The 21164-nt window shown below is 44.5% G+C and overlaps 1 protein-coding gene across 1 annotated transcript in view; it reads left to right on the forward strand.

The window, feature by feature from the left end:
* The window catches only part of LOC117512293 (ATP-dependent 6-phosphofructokinase, muscle type-like), a 56694-nt gene extending 39173 nt beyond the window's left edge, over nt 1–17521 (forward strand). The window contains exons 16-22 of the mRNA XM_034172306.1: nt 7416–7568; nt 7647–7811; nt 7906–7967; nt 15148–15259; nt 15428–15527; nt 16970–17075; nt 17196–17521. Of these exons, the coding sequence (XP_034028197.1) occupies nt 7416–7568; nt 7647–7811; nt 7906–7967; nt 15148–15259; nt 15428–15527; nt 16970–17075; nt 17196–17337 (840 nt within the window). The 3' untranslated portion in view covers nt 17338–17521. The remainder of the gene's footprint in view (nt 1–7415; nt 7569–7646; nt 7812–7905; nt 7968–15147; nt 15260–15427; nt 15528–16969; nt 17076–17195) is intronic.
* The last annotated feature ends 3643 nt before the right edge of the window (nt 17522–21164 follow it).

The following is a 21164-nucleotide window of genomic DNA, read 5'->3' on the forward strand; positions in this document are numbered from 1 at the left end:
TCCCTGATGGGCCATTCAGACATCTTATGATGGATTTCATAGACATGGGAGCTGAAAATCGAGTTAAACGAATGAGATATGTTTTGGTAGTGATATGCAGATTCAGCCGATGGATTGAGGCAGTAGCCTCTGCAAATCAAGACCATAAAACGGTAGCCAAATTCTTGTGCCGAGATGTCTTTCCAAGATTTGGCATTCCAGATACTATCTCATCTGACAACGGTAGGGCTTTTGTAGCCAAGGTTACACAAGAAACATTCAAACAATTGGGTATCAAACAGAAGTTTGGGTGTGTTTATCACCCCCAATCAAATGGGGCGGTGGAACGGGCTAATGGCATTTTAAAGAACAAACTAGCAAAAATCATAGCAGACAGCAATGGCAAACTAACCTGGCTGGATGCGTTGCCGCTTGCTTTATTGTCAATACGCTCACAAACTAACCGACTAACCCATTTGACACCATTTGAAGCTCTTACAGGTCGGCCGATGCCTATTCCATACCTGAGAGGACCCTACGAAGGACCATCGCTGGAGCAGCTACAAGACGAATGGCATAATTATCTGAGACAGTTAACCCAAATACACAAAACTATCTTTTTGCAGGTCAAAGGTGCTACAGAAGACAGAGAAGCAGAGATTCCACTTGAAAATCAGAGCATCCAGCCTGGTGATCTGGTTTACGTCAAGGTGTTCAAAAAGAAGTGGGACAGGCCCCGCCGAGAAGGTCCTTTCAAAGTTATTCTTGCCTCACGTACAGCAGTCAAAGTAGACGGTAAGGACACTTGGTTTCATTTAAACCACTGCTGTAGGGTTGGTGGCCCAGCGCCCCTGCGGCCTCGGCAAGCTCGTCTTGGCAGAGCCGCCGGGCCAAGGGGGGAAGCAGGAGAAGCCAGAGACCCTACAGCAGCACCGAGGGACGGCCACGCCTCCCTGCAGCCAGAAGAAGCACCGAGGGAAGGCCACGCCTCCCTGCAGCCAGGCGAACACTGGCCAAAGCGCTCACAGAGACTGATTGAACAAAGACGACGCACAGCTTCAGAGAGTAGTGGATCCCTGCCAGATAGAGCAGCAACAGACTCAGATGCAGACTCAGAGACAACTGGAGACGCAGGCCAACAGACAGACAGAAATACAGACCGACAGATAGACAGGCCACAGGAGACATCAGACTCGGACAGCAACTCAGTAGATTTACCGACAGAAGAACCGCAGGAAGTACAACCCAGACAAAGCACAGATACACCACACATCCCTAGTGACAGCTCATCTAGTGACGGCTCACTTAGTAGCACATCTAGTAGCACATCTCAACAGTCATCAGAGCAATGATTAAGGAATTATTCAAGGGATTGACAATACTACTGGTGGTCAGTATGGGAGAAAATAGACATCCAAAACATACAACGGACTGTGCCGTGGCCATGGCCGCAATAGCAGCTAAATAAGGCATTCTAAACACAGGAAAAACATATAATTTGGTATACATTAAATCAAAAGCCTACAAGAACATAGGAATACAGGGAAAGCTGGGGGATTACATATTAGGCGAAGCCATTAGCATCAAATGTGAAGAGGAGGGAACACTCAACATAGAGGTAATTTGTGATAAAAGAGGATGCAGGGAAACCAAGCAAGACGTAACTGTTACAGTACATGAAGCCACAAAATGGGTAAAAATCAAACCAAGGAAAAAGAGGACAATTAGAAGCCTAGAAACAAGCAGTCACTTAGGGAGATGGGATCCCAGTACAGACCTAGCCCGCACACAAGGGTTGAAGACCAATTTATTTTACCAATGGTTGAAATTTTCGGCTAGGCAGATCAGTGAAAAGCCTTGCATAGCCTGTCACCGGAAAGGTGTGATACCTCAGGCTAAACCCCTACCTGATATCAACAACTGTTATAGGAGTCCCCAACATAACTCAGACCAAGCAGAATGCTATACACAATGTGTTATGAAAATGGCAGTAGGTGATGAAAAATATGCTGCCGACAGTAAACTTTGTCCAGTGCCCCTAAGTACAGAAGGAACCGTTCCACCTATGATTAAAATAGAGAAAGGGATGATACACCCATTCTGTATAGCTAAAGGCTTAGTAGCACAATACATAAGCGATTGGCAGGTAGGGACGACCCAGCCAAAACACCACATACAGTGTATGCAAAAGCAGCAAGAATACAAACCGGCCAAAACAGCATGGAACATTACCGTCTGTCACACCCTGCCAGCAGCAGGCATACAGTGTGAACAAATAGTACCGGCCACAGGGGGGTCTGTAATTGGACTGAATCTCACCCATGCTTCATGGGTATCTACTCCAAATTTAGCTAAGGGAACGGTACCCTTAGCTGACATCTTTTGGATATGCGGACAAAAAAGGAAACTCCTGTCATCGCTGTCCCCGAATTGGAAAGGCCTTTGTGCTCCTGTGATGCTCACAGGAGCAATAACAGTAATTGAAATGCCGAACTCAATACAACCCATGCCACAGAAACTTCGTAAGAAAAGAGGAATAATGACGTTTAAAACAGACTACAACATCACAGTAAGAAACGGGATACCAGAAGGGATACCCCGACAGTTAGAAGCCATAGACAGTAGCAGAGTTAAAGCAGATGAAGATGCGGATAAATGGGGATGGGCATTGGCTCTGTTCGGGGTTACTCCAAAAATCCGTTCTAGGTTCCAGGAGGTGCAGTGGATTAATTACTTGTGGTATAATCAACAAAGATATTTGAATTGGACATTGGCAGCTGTAGGAGCCTTAACCGAACAACTGCACGCCACCTCGCTAATGACAATGCAAAATAGATTAGCTATCGAGATGATGATGGCTGATGAACAAGGAGTTTGTATTATGATCAAAGCCACCGAATGTTGCACAGCTATTCCCATGCGTACAGGGGAAGACGGAAATTTGACAGAGCTCTTAATCACACTTGAAGAGATGCAACAGGAACTGTTAAGTAACTCCATAGGAGGGAGAAATGAAACTGACGATTCTGGATACATTATAGGGAATGGAATGAATATTGGCCCACTATTTTCACTGTTTGGGACTCTAAGGAGAGGGTGGATATCATGGAAAGACTGGTTATACCAGATAGGTGTAATCTTGGCACTAACAGGGGTGGCGGTCTTGCTGGTAATATGTTGTGGTATTCCCTTGATAAAATTTCTGGTCAATAAATTGATTTCATCCACAGTAGGACAGCTCCCACTGCTAGCCATCCGAGCCCTAGATGAAAGCACAAACGAAACAGACAGAGAACCAGAATATATGGAAATGGATGAAATACCAATTATCCTCCCCGACAGCCCCCAGCTCCCTAATATTGTGGCGTATACCCCAGATAGGGAGGACTGGGATGGACCGTGCTTGGTGATATTGTAGACGAGGAAGAAGACATGCACGCACATTTACATTCACACACATGCACCCACAAAAATGAGGGATAGGATAGACAATATCTGAAAGAATGACATGGAGCTGTAATAATGAACGTATATGTATATTACTAGGACACAGGAGTATGGCTGAGAGACCAGACTCCCCTGATCAGGGACCTATGCCTGATCTGCCTCTATCAAGTCTGATTGGACTCTCAGAACTGTTTGGAGAAGAGGATATACAGGAGGGATGGTCGAGACATGATTGGTCGCCACAGCCGCCTTCCATCCAGCAGCTAAACCAGTTGGCAACAGAAGGATCTTCATCGTTCCAGCACCTGGCGATGACGGCTTCACAGAATCTGCCTGCAGCAAGAGTCGGCCCGAGGACTCCACCATCACCTGAAGGACCCTTTGGACTCAGGAACACACCCCTTCCGTAGATGCCATGGAGACAGTCACATGTGCCAGTGGCAACGATACCCTCCAGGGGAGGCAGCCAAGGTCGGCCATATGCAGCAACCGCCCGAGTGCATCCTAGACCCAATTCGCTGCTAGGACCTGTCCCCAGCTTTCCACCCCCAAGGCAGGAGAGATATTCTGATCAGCCCAGTACCTCTGGAGGAGGATCAGCAGGGGTAGACCTTAGCCGAACTCACCCACCAGGACAGAGGGGAGCTTTGTACAGGCTGCTAAATGCCCAGAGTGTCCCACCCACTTGCCTGTGCGACATCAACAATACTCCCCCCACACACGAAATGCCTTCCCCCTTGTACTTCCTGTCCCCTGGACTGCACAACCTTAATCTGGTCATGGTCACCCCACAGGACATGGCAATCTTGGTTCGAGAGCTTCGTCTTCCACAAGAGTCTGTTCCAAAAACCTTGGAGCAGCTCCTGCCCCTCACAAATCACATTCCCCATGAGCTATTTGAGGAAATCATGCCACAACTAAGTCAGACAGCTGCATACCTGTTCAGGATACACCGTGACAATGCCAACATCTCTTGTGCTCAGGAGGGCCTCCATACTCAACTGTGTGGTCTTCAGTCTAGTATGGACATGCTAGCCTGCATGATGGAGCATATGCAAAGGGAACAGCTAGGGCTGGCCACCACCACCCTGAATGTGGGCAAGAATTCTCTGGGGGCCCTGTACAACCTGGCCAAGCAGCACAAGGAGCTGGAAAGATCCATCAGAGAACTGCACGACTGTCTGAAAGCCAGAATTCCTGATCCTTCCCCCACTACCCCTGAAAGGCCAACCTCCCCATGTTCCCCAACTTCTCCCAAAACTTCAGATGCTGAGTAAATGCTGAGGAGCGCGGACTGACGTAATGGCACTGAACACGGACTATGATCTTGGTTCTTGAGTTTGAATTGCGGACTGGTTTCAGAAATCTGAGTGTAAATAAAAACAAAGAAGGATATATGTTAGTAACGAAAGTTGGGTAAATGTCTGTCCTTACCATCATCTGCGTAACACAGATAAAGCTAAATGCATACACATAGATATCACATTGCAAAGTTATAAAAAGGGGACCCTTACACGGCGTGTTTGTAGATTTAGTAGTAAAGATGCACCATAGGGACCCCTTTTTTCTTAAATTATAGCATGTCTCAAGAGACATGCATCGCCTAAATTTGGCGTCTGGCCAAAAAAAGGGCATTAGAAAACAAGCTGAAAAAGAAGAAAAACAAAGTGGAGAATGTTGAGAAATGGCCTATAATGAAAACCATTATATGATTGACTAAGGCAAATGACTTAAGGACGGACATGAAGGGAAACCATTTATTGTGTTTATCATTTAACTAGACATAGCTGCGCTAACCTTAGAATAGTTTCTTGATTGGTTGACTAAATAGTGGTAACATAGGGGTTATTTGATGCATTTAAATAATAAATGTGTGACGCTTTAACAAAATAATATGTAGAACCAAGTATAATGGGTTGGAGCCTCTGGTTGAGTGAGTCAATAGATGCCAGAAGATGATTGGTTGCACTGATGTCAATGTAAAGCCTTTACTTTGCCATGATTAAGAAGTTGCTGTAACTTGTTTTATGTGGCCATTTTAAGTGCCTTGAATTACACCAAAACTCATTGTTTGAATGTCACCTGGCGTTGATATAATCCGGCTAATTGCTCACCTTGTGCCTTAGTATGTAGGTTCACCTGCACTGCAATATATTTACCGTGTGAAGTATCACTGATATTCATATCCGCACCAGAGTTATCAGTAAGTCGAGTGATGTGTTTTTCTTTTTTATTGCAATGCACAAATGTCTTGTCGGTAAACAACCCAAGAGTATAGTTGATGTAATGGGACTCTTTCGAGTCCCAGAGGAGGGACTGTAGAAGAATTTTTAGGTCCATATTTGAACTGTGATGAACTATCAAGTGTCCTGATCCGAACTGTATGTCCTCTGGTTGAACTAGCAGGTGTTCAACCCAAAAAAAAGGGCTCTATTAGTCATTCAGTCTGTCAGGGGCTTTCCAAGGCCTTTTAGGTGCTTTCCCGCAGGCCACGTGCAGGGGCCTCAGGCCAGCTGCACGTGTGGCTGAGGCCACGTGCGGAGGGGGCCTCAGGCCAGCTGCACCTGTGGCTGAAGGTCTTTTAAAAAAATCAGTTGTAAATCCTTCACGTTTTAATGGGAGCGTTTGTCACATTGAAATAATGGCCTAACACCTGCTTAGGGTTCACTAGAGGACGCTTCCAATAGAAAACCATGTCTTGGGAATGAAATAAATAAAAAAGTCGAAGGAGGAGCGATGCCCGCGGGTCTCCAATAAATAGATGAGCGCGGTTGTCACCTATTCAGTCTCTCTAGAGGACTCAGTTTGTCTAAGCTTTGTGTCGAAGGCTTAAATAAACTTAAAAACTCTGTGCATTTTATCTTGCTTAAGGCTGAATTATTCTAAAGTGTTGTGTCATTTTCTAGCATATCACTTGCAATTAGTTTGTGTTATCTAAAAGACGACATCCTGAGAAGACTAAAGACGAGCCGCGACAATACCGTGACGAGATCCTGAGGCCCATTGTTGTGCCATACATCCAAGAACATCACCTCATGTTGCAGCAGGATAATGCACGGCCCCATGTTGCAAGGATCTGTACACAATTCTTGGAAGCTGAAAATGTCCCAGTTCTTGCATGGCCGGCATACTCACCAGACATGTCACCCATTGAGCATGTTTGGGATGCTCTGGACCGGCGTATACGACAGCGTGTACCAGTTCCTGCCAATATCCAGCAACTTCGCACAGCCATTGAAGAGGGGTGGACCAACATTCCACAGGCCACAACTGACAACCTGATCAACTCTATGCGAAGGAGATGTGTTGCACTGCATGAGGCAAATGGTGGTCACACCAGATACTGACTGGTATCCCCCCCCAATAAAACAAAACTGCACCTTTCAGAGTGGCCTTTTATTGTGGGCAGTCTAAGGCACACCTGTGCACTAATCATGGTGTCTAATCAGCATCTTGATATGGCACACCTGTGAGGTGGGATGGATTTTCTCAGCAAAGGAGAAGTGCTCACTATCACAGATTTAGACTGGTTTGTGTACAAATTTTGAGGAAAATGGTGATATTGTGTATGTGGAAAAAGTTTTAGATCTTTGAGTTCATCTCATACAAAATGGGAGCAAAACCAAAAGTGTTGCGTTTATATTTTTGTTGAGTGTATTTGTAAACCCTACACCTGCTCTGAAGCCCATCAAACCAGTGCTCGTCCCTGCTGTAACCTGAAGCAGATGAGTATATGGCTCCTCTTGGACAGGACGCCTGTCAATCACAGGTTACTTCCCCAGTCAAGGCTGGTACCTATTTATAGCTGGGTGGACTGAGACAAAGCAAATGAAGTGTTTTGTCCAAGGACACAGACAGGTGGCCTGGAGCACACACCTGGAATCAAACCATAGTCTGTATGTAGGTACTCACACTCCTATCCCACAGCACCACCTGCTCTGCAAATACCATTTATTACAGGACAGTAATAAATCATCTCTTTGTTTCAGGGATATGTAGGAGGCTTGGAACTGATGCAGGCCAGAGAGAAATATGAAGAGATGTGCATTCCTATGGTGGTTATCCCAGCCACCGTCTCTAATAACGTCCCCGGATCTGACTTCTCCATTGGTGCTGATACAGCCCTCAACACCATCACCTCAGTCAGTGCTTTTGCAACAAATACACACGCACACACAATAAAATGACTCTGAAACATTTTTAAAATGTATTCTGTTTAGACCTGTGACAGAATCAAGCAGTCAGCAGCAGGGACCAAACGGCGTGTGTTCATCGTTGAGACTATGGGCGGGTACTGCGGCTACTTGGCCACCATGGCTGGTCTGGCTGCTGGAGCTGATGTTGCCTACATCTTTGAGGAAAAATTCAACATTAAAGAGCTGGAGGTGAAAGAACAGGAGAAACAGATTTTCATACACAAACTGTTTAATTTAGGCAGTGTTGTATTATGAGCATGTGATCAGTGGACTTGATCTACAGGTGAATGTAGAACATCTTGTGCAGAAAATGAAGACAACTGTGAAGAGAGGCTTGGTACTCAGGTATGCTTAGTTAAGCTGTGACCAAAAAGTATCCTGGCATAGGGACTTTTGATTTCACTTTCAATTTCCAATGGGGCCATTGATAACCAATGGACACAGATCAAATGGACACAATTAGACAGACCAACAACAAGTCAAAGCAACAAAGAAAGATAAGCTAATTAGCTACTACTAACATTAATAACATAACATATTTCAGAGCAGTGTGAATCATCTTTTGTATTATGCCAAACTGAACACAAGTGCTTGCAATTTAGCTTACATAACTAGATAGCTAGTTATAACATCCATGTGGCCTGTACTTCAACATAATATAGACATTTGGTATGAAATCATTTAGGAGCCAAATGTTGAAAGACTTTTAATAGAATCATTGTTCTCCTTAATCATACCTACCCCAGAGTTAAAAGAGTTCTGTCATTAGCTTGTGTTCCACTCCACCATGACTAAGTAGCTGTATATTGTGGCGGACATTCAACATGTAATGGACATAATTCACCATACCAAGTGTCGTCACCTGTGGTTAGAGTTGAAAATCTTTGGAGGGCAGTAAAACTCAAAACCTGAAAAATCTGCAGAAGCTTTGTATGAAGGAGTGGACCAAAATCCCTGCTCCCTGTGCAAACTTGGTCAAGAACTACAGGAAATGTCTGACCTCTGTAACTGCAATTAAAGGTTTCTGTACCAAATATTTAGGTCTGTTTTTCCAACTGTATCAAACACGTTTTTCATGCAATAAAATGCAAACTAATTATTTAAAGATTTTCCTTTTTTTTTTTTTTTTGATTCGGTCTCTCACAGTTGAGGTGCACCTACGATAAAAATTACAGACCTCTCCATTCTTTGTAGGTGGGAAAACTTGCAAAATCGACAGTGGATATATATATATATATATATATATATATATACACATACATACAAAGTCTGTTAGAAAAGTATCCGACCTTATTATTTTTTAAAAAAACCATATGGATTTGAATCACGTGTGATTGCGTCAGACAAGCTTGAACCCTCGTGCGCATGCGTGAGTTTTTTCATGCCTGTCGGTTGCGTCATTCACCTGTGAGCAGGCTTTGAGTGAGGTGTGGTCCACCCCTCTCGTCTATTTTTTGTTGCGAATAAATGTCTGAACGATTTGGAGCTTTGCTGCATCAATTTTTTTCCAGAAACTGTGAGAGACCTCCAGGTGGACACCGTTCGAAAAATTAATATGGCTTTCAGGGACGATTTTATGGGGATTAAACAGATTACGGGGTGTTACTGCCACTTTAAGGATGGCCCACAACTGCTGAGAGCGTGGCGCGCTCCCAGCCCCCATCGACAGGCTGACACCCCACTGGAACAACCAGATCATTTCCAACGTGAAAGCTTTGTTGATCGGGGACCTCGTCTAACTTTCACAAAAAGGCAGAAGATGTGGACATCAGCACTTTTTCCGGCACATTCCACCGTTACAGGAGTTTTTTTCGTGGAAAGAAAAGCGGAGGGATGCGCCACGGCTCTGTTCATTACGCGGGACAAAACCACCTCAGTGTTGGTCTCTCAGGACAGCTTTCAGGTGCATTTCAGACGGATTCCGGTTGCTTTCCAGTCGTGTGAATATCCGATTGTGATTGTGCATGAGCTGGACATGCCGGAACATGTCCCGTGAGGCTTCATCACGACGTTGCTTTGTCCCGAGCGGCTGCACTGCGACGCGCGGTGGAGCAGCTTCTCTTTCCATGACAAAAACTCCTGTAACAGTGAAATGTGCCATTCATTTTTAAACTGAATGCTGTCTTGATCCGGTATGTCATCTGACTAGCACAGGAATTGTGAAAAGATGTGGACATCAGCACTTTTTCCGGCACATTCCACCGTTACAGGAATTTTTTTCATGGAAAGAAAAGCGGAAGGACACGCCACGGAGCCGTTCGGCACAAAGCAACGCCGTGATGAAGCCTCACGGGACATGTTCTGGCATGTCCAGCTCATGCACAATCACAATTGGATATTCACATGACTGGAAAGCAACCGGAATCCGTCTGAAATCCACCTGAAAGCTGTCTTGAGAGACCAACACCGAGGTGGTTTTGTCCCACGTAATGAACGGAGCCGTGGCGCTTCCCTCCGCTTTTCTTTCCATGAAAAAAACTCCTGTAACGGTGGAATGTGCAGGAAAAAGTGCTGATGTCCACATCTTCTGCCTTTTTGTGAAAGTCAGACGAGGTCCCGGATCAACAAAGCTTTCACGTTGGAAATGATCTGGTTGTTCCAGAGGGGTTTCAGCCTGTCGATGGGGGCTGGGAGCGCGCCGCGCTCTCAGCAGTTGTGGGCCGTCCTTAAAGCGGCAGTAATACCCCGTAATCTGTTTAATCCACATAAAATCGTCCCTGAAAGCCATATTAATTTTTCCAACGGTGTCCACCTGGAGGTCTCCCACAGTTTCTGGAATAAAATTGATGCAGCAAAGCTCCAAATCGTTCAGACATTTATTCGCAATAAAAATCCGCCGAGAGGGTGGACCACACCTCACTCAAAGCCTGCTCACAGGCGAATGACGCAACCGACAGGCATGAAAAAACTCACACATGCGCACGAGGGTTCAAGCTTGTCTGACGCAATCACACGTGATTCAAATCCATATGGTTTTTTAAAAAAATAATAAGGTCGGATACTTTTCTAACAGACCTCGTATATATATATATATACACACACACACACACACACACACACACACACACACATATAGGGGTGGGGCCAAGTGGTTAATTCACTTGGTTTCAGTGCAGAGGGTTCCGGGTTCAAATCCCACCCCTGCCACATTTCTCCATGTAATGTGGAGTTGCGTCAGGAAAGGCATCCAGTGTAAAACCTGTGCCAATTCAACATGCAGATCCACCTTGGATTTGCTGTGGCGACCCCGAGTGCAAACAAGGGAGCAGCCGAAGGGACTTACTTTTACACACATACACACACACACACCACAATACACGCTGTTCACTGTCTATCTGGTGTTGCAGACCGAATGGTCCGCCCCTAAAAATTGGTCCACCCTGCCTCCACAAGTCATGCGTCATTTCCGAGCTGAGCTGCTCGTCTAAGACAGAGTTTCTTCACCCAGTACAATCATTTGGATTAATGGGATTACAGTATTAACCATCAGATGACAAGGTAAAACCTCAAATCATTCTAAAGTCAGTTTTAAGCAGAAACAAGGCCTTTTTAAGCAGAATCAAGGCGATAATCGGCGATGCTTTGAAATGACCAACGCGCAGTGAACGCATCAGCTAGCAGCTCGTGTGGTTGCAGTGCTCTGATTGCTTCCGCCTTCTTTTATGATGAAATAATGCTGAATTTATGTGGAAATGATTGTTGTACAAAAGCTTCAGATATGTGTTGCTGAAACAGACAACCTGGTCTCACGGCAAGTCGTGATTCAGCAGCATGAAATATACATTAATTTATTGGTTCGTGATATTGTGACGAAAAGCACCTCATTTTCGTCACTGCAGCACGAATTCATTCTAATTCATTCCGTGATGCTGCACGAAATTAAAAGTGAAGCAGGGGGGGATTTTCCAGTCAGGCGGGGATTTGAACCCATGATCTTCTGGACTCAAGCCCAACACCTTAACCACTAGACCATCACCTCCCCTGTATCAACTGTGGGAGCATTTGTAAGAAAATGGAAGACATACAAGACCATTGATAATCTCCCTCGATCTGGGGCTCCACGCAAGATCTCATCCCATGGGGTCAAAATGACCATGAGAACAGTGAACAAAAATCCCAGAACTACACGGAGGGACCTGATGAATGACCTGCAGAGAGCTGGGACCAAAGTAACAAAGGCTACACACTACGCAGAGAGGGACTCAAATCCTGCAGTGCCAGGCGTGTCCCCCTGCTTAAGCCAGTACGTGTCCAGGCCCGTATGAAGTTTGCCAGAGAGCATATGAATGATCCAGAAGAGGATTGGAAGAATATCATGTGGTCAGATGAAACCAAAATAGAACATTTTGGTAAAAACTCAACTCCTCGTGTTTGGAGGAAGAAGAATGCTGAGTTGCATCCCAAGAACACCATACCTACTGTGAAGCATGGGGTGGAAACATCATGCTGTTTTCTGCAAAGGGGACAGGACGACTGATCCTTGTTCAGGGAAGAATGAACGTGACCATGTATCATGAGATTTTAAGCCAAAACCTCCTTCCATCAGTGAGAGCATTGAAGATACAACGTGGCTGGGTTTTCCAGCATGACAATGATCCCAAGCACACCGCTCAGGCAACGAAGGAGTGGCTCTGTAAAAAACATTTCAAGGTCCTGGAGTGGCCAAGCCAGTCTCCAGACATCAACCCCATAGAAAATTTGTTGAGGGAGTTGAAAGTCCATGTTAGCCCCAAAACATCACTGCTCTAGAGTAGATCTGCATGGAGGAATGGGCCAAAATACCAGCTACAGTGTGTGCAAACCTGGTGAAGAATTAAAGGAAAGGTTTGACCTCTGTCATTGCCAACAAAGATTATGTTACAAAGTATTGAGCTGAACTTTTGTTATTGACCAAATACTTATTTTCCACTGTATAATTTACAAATAAATTCTTAAAAAAAAATCCTACAATGTGATTTCCTGGATTTTTTTTTTTTTCTCATTTTGTCTCTTACAGTTGAAGTGTACCTATGTTGAAAATTACAGACCTCTCTCATCTTTCTAAGTAGGAGAACTTGCACAATCAGGGACTGACTAACTACTTTTTGGCCCCACTGCAGATGATGACTGGTGTGCAGTCTGAAGCAGAAACAAGGTGATAATCCGTGAACTGCAGCTAATGATGGATGCGCAGGGAAGGCAGGGTGGGCCGATGTTTGGGGGGGACCATTCGGTCTGCAACACCGGTACACTGTAAATTAGGATTCACCCATTAAGTGATCACTTCTCCAAACTGCCACACACCATCGAAGAAGAGCATTTTTTTCCCCATTCATGTCACTTACGCCAGCAAACTATAGTCAGGCTTTTGTGAGGTCGGCTGGATGTGCTGCTGTTAGGGTCAGAAACAATATTCAAGGTGCCTTAAAGTAATTAAATAAACATTCAGTTCACAGGCAAGCGCTGGTGGACATTTCCACAGTCAGGATGCCAATTGCGTGCGCCCTCAAAACTTGTGACATCTGTGGTAAAATTGATAAAATGGTACATTTGAGAGCGTGTGTCCAGTCCATAACACACCTGTATAATTATCATGATTATCAGTTAGCATCTTGCTATGCCACAGCTTCCAGGTGAGTGAATTATCTTGGCAAAGGTGAAGTGCACAATAACATGCATTTTTAACAAATTTGTGAACTAAATGAAAATTCAGTAAGGTATATCTTATATATTACATTCCAATTCTAAGGTGGAACTATGCTAGTATATAAAGGTATATCTAAATATCTAAAAAGGAAGAGTAAAATAGGAGAGTAGAAAAGAGTAGAGTAGAGCCACTTAGGTGCCTGGTCTTGAGAATCAGGGATGGTTCTCAAGACCAGGCAATGTGAGAGAAATAATCCTGTTTTTTTTTTTTTTTCTTTTTTTTTTTTTGGATAATAGAAGTCTTCGATGAAAAATGGAAGCAAAAACAAAAGTGTGGCATTCATATGCAACTTATACTTTCATATTTATTGTTGGATGAATAAACAACAATTCAACTGGCATCACCAATTTAGAAAGTAATTATTATAAACTACAAATCCTTTTCATTTGTATGAACTCATATACTGATTCCAACTATTGTTTACCAAAATTTGTCCATCTAGCAAAAATTGCATATCCATGTCACAGTTTTCACAAAGATGTTTTTTCATATTATTGTTTCAACATGAAAACAATATGATACTTATTTTCTAACATTCTAATTCTGTGACAAATACAGACTAGTTTAATTCTAATTTCATTTTAAGCTTCTAAATGAACCATGAGTTTATATTAAATGGGACATATTTCACAAAGCTATGCATTTTCTTTATTGTGCCTTTGTTTTTTAAACTCTCTCACCATATAGCTGCAAACTTTATGTCCTTTATCCAATGCACTGAACACAGCAAGTCAGAGAGTCCCTCAAAATAAGGGTAAGGGTTGTTGAATGTTCTTGTAATCCGTACAGGACACTAAATGTCAAAGTTTGCGAAATGTGACTTGTTATAGCCATAAAGTGTTCTGGTACAAACGTTCAAAATTTTTATATTATGAATCTAATCAAGTGAGGGCTAGATACTAGCATCATTCGGGGTTTTCACGTACCCCATAATCCCTTGCGCGCCAGAGAGTCACTGCAGTCAAAACAACATAGAGAATCCACATGGTGACAATTGTAAATGAATATTATACTACAAAAATGTAATTTTTTATGCTTTTCATCACGTTAATAAGAGACTGCTGCATGATACCCTGAAAACTTGCTAAAACAATTATAACAAATAATCTGTGTCTGCTGTGTTTAATCTGCGTGGAATTTAATAAACGGAAACCAAATTTCAGACATATTATATATATTAGTCTGGAACAAAGAGGACAAATAGTGTTGTAAAGAACAATAATCAAGACATTAAAGAGCAAACTTCACTTTCCCCCAGAACAACATGATCAGGAAGCGAGCGTAACTCACAGCAGCTCCCACTGAAAATAACGGAGAGACAGCCTGTGATTCTCGCATGTTTACATAAAACAAACACAATAACAACGTCTATAAACCCAGAGAATATATTCATAAGATTTTTAGGCACAATATAAAATAGTTTTATGTTGCGATGTTAATGCTGTTGCCCGTGTGCAGCGGTTAGTGCAGCGTGATCAGAGCGTCTCTATGCAGTTCTCAATGTTACTGAGATCTCGCAGCGTGGCGACCTCTCCGAGGTTTTTACGGGATTTGAAACCTCAAAAGCCTCAATAACAAATATGAAGATAATTCATTAAACAGTTGCAGAGATGTAGCTCCAGACAAACAGAATGACTTGCATATAAACTCTTAGAATATGGCCCGCACTTTCCATCGCCCTGTAGAGAATAAATTCCAAGTGAATCCATTATGAGAAGAATAATCAATGTTAATGCATAGGTACACACCTTGTTATGAATATCCTCCTGCTTATTCCAGCCTCCCAAAACATCTGACCTTGCAATGGCAGAACTATAATCTCTGTTTGTGCTTTCATAGGAATGAGAACTGCAATTCCAACTACACCACTGACTTCATCTTCAACTTGTATTCAGAGGAAGGCAAAGGCATCTTTGACTGCCGTAAGAATGTTCTTGGACACATGCAACAGGTTTGTTTACAATGTAGTAGAAGTTTCTATATGGGTCAAAATGTGTCAAATAAAGCTATAGTTTATGTTTTATACAGAGTATAAAGTACTGTATTAGTTAAGGAGTATATGTTTTTTCTTTATGTTACAACAAATTACTTGACTCATATATCTGTCTGTCATATTCAGGGTGGCACACCAACACCATTTGACAGAAACTTTGGTACAAAGATGGGAGCTAAGGCTATTCTGTGGCTGACCGACAAACTCAAAGAATGCTACAGACACGGTATGTAGTCACTTTTAAAACGTGCATTAGAGCTGTCAGTCTGTGCCTCTGTATATGACCCATGGTCATAGACACACAGTCATGAAAAAACATGAATGAAGCAGTGTGCTCTTATTATGTCTTACTATGTCCAGCCGAGTATATAAATAATTACTACAATAACTACATACACAATTACATAACAAATAACTAAAATAATTAATAATCGCAGCAGGCGATCTGAATGTCACGTCACCCACGTGAACTATGTTCTACATGACACGGTGTCTGTCCTGTGGCGTGCTGCTCACAGGACAAGAGTGTCATGTCAGGCCGGGGCCGTGGGCATGTCACCTGCTGCGTGTTCACATAACCTGATGGTCACATAGAGCAGCCTGACGAGGTGTGCTGTGTGCATTGCCGCTGCAGCCAGGCACAAAGGCTAAAGATGTTTTATGTATTTCCACGTGAGGACAGCAGGCACAGACACACATCTCACAGAGGACAGTTGTTAGGTCATGTCCTTCAAAACACGGTACGTGTTCCACAGCTGTGACGTCCAGGACCAGAGATCTCAACAGTTGCTGCTGTTTGGGGCCACGCGCCCTTGTCCGTTCAGCGCCCAGACCAAAGTGTCAGTCTCTGTTTCTGTGTTATGTGGTCATTTATTTTAGTTATTTGGCATGTAATTGTGTATGTAGTTATTGTAGTAATTATTTATATACCTGTCCTGGCTGTGGTCTCTGTGTTTGTAGTGTTACACGTCGTGTGCACTGAGCCGTCATTTCCAGCTGTCAGTGTGTGGTGATCAGCTGAGAGGGGCTTTGCTATGCTGTGTGCGCTCAGACGTGGCTGGCTGGCCCCCATTTGATCATGTCTGTACATCCATATCAGCATTTCATGCAAGTGTGAACACACACACGCCACATGTGTTGCGGGGAGATGGGGGGAGCGTGTCACATGCGCACATGTGTGATACACACGCACGCCACGTGTTGAGGGGGGAGCGACACTCTGGCACACCACGTGTGTTGCTTGCCGACGCCACACTCGTGGGGCACCTAAGACAAATTTCACAGCCAACTCGAAAATGGTTGTCTGCTCTCTGTTTTTATGCTGACTACGTGAATGACACCACATTTCCTAAGTGCTCCACAAATGGTATTGGATGTTCATGTGTGACACCTGGAATTTGGCTGACATCTGCCGAGAGAGGGATCAAATGGGCACTCACAGGGCACTCTCTTTTGGCCACTGCAGTGTGCGAATTCTAGTAGCAGCAGGCGTACGAGGTGTTAGCGACGGCTCAGATTTTTCACGAATGGCATGCAATTCCTCCTTCATGCACTCATTGGCTTCAATTGTGTTATGTGTACCCTTAACAAATGTAACCTTGTTTCTGCTGAATGTTGGTAATGGTGCACAGACTCCTCACCAAGCGGCTTCACTCCTGGGTTCTTTAGGTCGCATCTTTGCCAACACACCAGATTCTGTCTGTTTGCTGGGCATGAGGAAGAGGGCCCTCACCTTCCAGCCTCTTGCAGATCTGAAAGGAGACACAGATTTTGAGTAAGCTTTGCATATTTTTTATAAAGTAGGCTACCACAAACAACGTTTTACATACATGAGGTGGACATACTGAGTCCTCTGGATTTTACGGATCCTTTACGCTGTTGCTGTTTGCTGCAGGCACCGTATCCCAAAGACACAGTGGTGGTTGAAGATCAGGCCCATCATGAAAATCCTGGCCAAGTACAAAATCAAGCTGGACACATCTGAATGTGCAGACATGGAGCATGTGATCAAGAAAAGGGGCCCTCTCATGAAGTAAACTTCATCTGCTCCCTAGGGGCAGTTGGACAGATGGAGGCATTTCATTTTTCTATTCAGTTACCAAAATATTTGTTTTGGTCTCACGACCTGACCACATGCCTCAGTAAAAGAACTGATGTCTTTATCACTGGTGTGTGCTTTCTCATTCAGATTAAAGAAGTAAATTATAATGTTCAAAAATGTACTTGTGTTTATTGGAAAAGTATGGGAATTGCCCTCAGCCAAAGGAAACACCAGTGTCAATTATTTACTGTGTATAAACTATATTATAAACAAATCACAGTTGGACCACTGTCCAGCAGAGATACTAGCTCCAGTATCTTTGCTCTACAGTATAATTGATTAGTCCCAAATCAAAGTTGAGGAGCTGTGCAGCCAGCCCCCAGGGTACAATCTGATTTTTAAAGTATGTGACCTTTGGCATTGAACACAAGCATGGGGGAAAATAGAAGTGCTCAAAGATCCGAGCAACCCACCCACCTTTCAAAGTATAAGGCACATAAAATATTAAATGGCCTTTTAAACATTCAGGTTCACCAACAATCAAATGTGTGAACTCATGTACATAAAACTAGCCATTTTCTTGTATATTAGCATGGGACTGGCCGTGCGACAGACTGGCGTCCTGTCCAGGATGTACCCTGCCTCATGCCCTGTGACTACTGGGGCAGGATCCGGCCCCCTGTGACCCTTAATTGGAGTAAAAGGGTACAGAAAATGGATGGATGGATAGTATTAGACTGGAAATGTCATCTTGTTTATTCATCATTAATTAAGTAATTGATTAAGTTATTTCAAAAAGGTCATGTCAAAAGGTGATTGCAATCATGATTTGGTACAAAAGCAGTATCCTCAAAAGGCTGAGCCTGAGAAGCAAAGATCTGCAGAGTCTCAGGTTTGAAATGGTGAAAAACAATGTTCCTAAAAGAAAGATGGGAGGGCGTTTGCATATTTCTCCCTCTACAGTGCTTAATATCATTAAACGATTCAAGGAATCTGGAAGAATTTCAGTACATGAAGGACAAAGACATAAGCCTAAAAAGAACACCTATGATCTCCGATCCCTCAGACATCATTCAACAGGTGATATCAACACGTGGGCAAGGCATTACTTTGAGAATACTTTCTCAAGCACATAGTTACATTCATGAATGGCTTTTAAAACATTACTGTGGGGGGAAAAAAGCCTTATGTTAACCTTGTCCAGAAGCAGTGTCAATGTCTCTGGGCTCAAGAGGCATCTGGGTTGGACCTTCCACAATGCAAAAGTGTAGTGTAGTTAGACAAAACAGTATTCCAGTCACCGTATCCGCAAAGCAACTCAAAGTCCTGTCAAAGAGCTCCTAACTTAGCCTAAATTTTCCTGGCAAGGACTCCTAGCACAAGAGAGGTCCTAGAGGTGTCTGAGAGCAAGTCTGAGCAAGGAGGGGACAGACTCTTATCTTTGTGAGGAGGAGGGATGACTGCATCATATCCAGTTGCTAGGTATGATGCAGTCCTCTAAGAGCTGTGACTGGTTGTCACAGAAAGGGAAGGAGAAATAAAAACAAAACAAAAGCACTCCTAGTTATGAATGGAGAGTAAAATCAACTGATCATATAACCTGAAATGGGGGTTATATGATCAGTTGATTAAGACTTTGTAGTTGTATCATCTGACCTTCAGCTATGTGTCTCGGACACTCGGGTGAAGAGAGGGGCTGAGCTGTTGGATCCGCTGGGAGGGGAGGAAGCTGGTCAGACCTGGCAGGCCCAAACGTATCATGAGGGTCTGCTGGGAATGACTGGCGGAACCCTGTGTCAGCGAGTTCTTCAACTCCCACCTCTGGGAGAGCTTCTCCCAGATCCCGGGGGAGGTTGGAGACATGGAGTCCGAGTGGACCATGTTCTCCACCTCCATTGTCGATGCGGCCACTTGTAGCTGTGGTCACAAGGTCTCTGGCACCTGTCGCGGCAGCAATCCCCGAACCCGGTGGTGGATGCCGGAAGTAAGGGATGCCATCAAGCTGAAGAAGGAGTCCTACTTGTCTTTGTTGGTAAGTGGGACCCCTGAGGCAGCTGACAGGTAATGGCAGGCCAAGCATGCTGCACCCCGTGTGGTCGCAGAGCCAAAAACTCGGGTCTGGGAGGAGTTGAGGGAGGCCATGGAGTAGGACTATTGGTCGGCCTCGAAGAAATTCTGGCAAACCGTCCGACGCCTCAGGAGGCGAAAGCAGCTCTCCACCGGCACTGTCTACGGTGTGGGTGTGGAGCTGTTGACCCTGATTGGGGATGTTGTCGGGCGGTGGAAGGAATACTTCGAGCATCTCCTCAATCCGATCGTCACGTCTTCCGAAGAGGAAGGAGAGACTGGGACTCAGAGGCGGACTCATCCATCACCCAGACTGAAGTCACCGAGGTGGTTAGAAAGCTTCTCTGTGGCAAGGCTCCTGGGGTGGATGAAATCCGTCTTGAGAACCTTAAGTCTCTGGATGTTGTGGGACTGTCTTGCTTGACACACCTCTGCAACATCACGTGGCGGTCAGGGACAGTGCCTCTGGATTGGCAGACCAGGGTGGTGGTCCCTCTGTTTAAGAAGGGGGACCGGAGGATGTGTTCTAACTACAGGGGGATCACACTCCTCAGCCTCCCTGGTAAGGTCTACGAGGTCTGTCCGAAAAGTAAAGGACCTTTTTATTTTTTCAAAAACTATATAGATTTGAATCACGTGTGATTGCATCAGCCAAGCTTGAACCTTCGTGCGCATGCGTGAGTTTTTTCACGCCTGTCGGTTGCGTCATTCGCCTGTGAGCAGGCTTTGAGTGAGCACTGGTCCAGCCCCCTCATCGGATTTTCATTGTCAGGGAAATGGCTGAGCGACTGCCACTTTGCTCCATGAAAATTTTTTCAGAAACTGTGTGAGACAGCCAGGTGGAAACCATTTGGAAAATTCAGATGGTTTTCGGTGAAGATTCTATCGGCGTCACACAGATTAAGGAGGATTACAACCAGATTAAAGACGGCCCACAGCGGCGGAGAGTGCGCCGCGCTTCGAGCAGCCATCGACAGGCTGAAACGACCAGATCATTTCCAAAGTGAAGGTTGTGTTGATCCGGGATATCGTGTGACTACCAGAGAAATCGCAGAAAATGTGGACATCAGCACTTTTGCAGCACATTCCACTGTTACAGGAGATTTTGTAATGAAAGACGTGGAGGAATTCGCACGTCGGGACAGAGCCGCTCATGGCGTGCAACAAAAAACACCTCTGTGTTGGAAGTCTCACAGGACATGTTGTGGCATGCCCAGCTGTTACATAATTTCTCGGATACTCACTCGACTGAAAACCCACCGAAAGCCGTCTGAATCTTCCGAATGGAATGCCCCCCTACTCAGAGAGAGCTGAGTAGGGGGGCAAAGCTCTCGATTTACCGATCGATCCACGTTCCGAACATGAGATTTGGCTCATGACCAAAATAACGAGATCGCGAGTACAAGTGGCCGAGATGAGTTTCCTTCGCAGGGTGGCTGGGCGCTCCCTTATGCTGCGTTTACACATAACGACGACAAGTCATGAATGCCACAAAGTACACATTCTTGGCCGCTGAACACAAATGTGATTATTCGGGGCAGAGGCGTCAGGTGTCCTCAGGAACTGCTGCAACCTGTTACCACACGTTACTCTTAATGGCACGTGTTGCTGGAGAATTATCAGGAACCATTACGCACGGTCAAGAATAGTGTTCCACGTTGTTGCGCGCTATAGTGCCCTATTGCGCGTAACCGCATCATTAAGTTCTGTCACGTTGTGAATGAGATGAATTGTCTCCACACACACACCCATATT

The sequence above is a fragment of the Thalassophryne amazonica genome, chromosome 6 (genome assembly GCF_902500255.1).
Source record: "Thalassophryne amazonica chromosome 6, fThaAma1.1, whole genome shotgun sequence".
NCBI lineage: Eukaryota > Metazoa > Chordata > Actinopteri > Batrachoidiformes > Batrachoididae > Thalassophryne > Thalassophryne amazonica.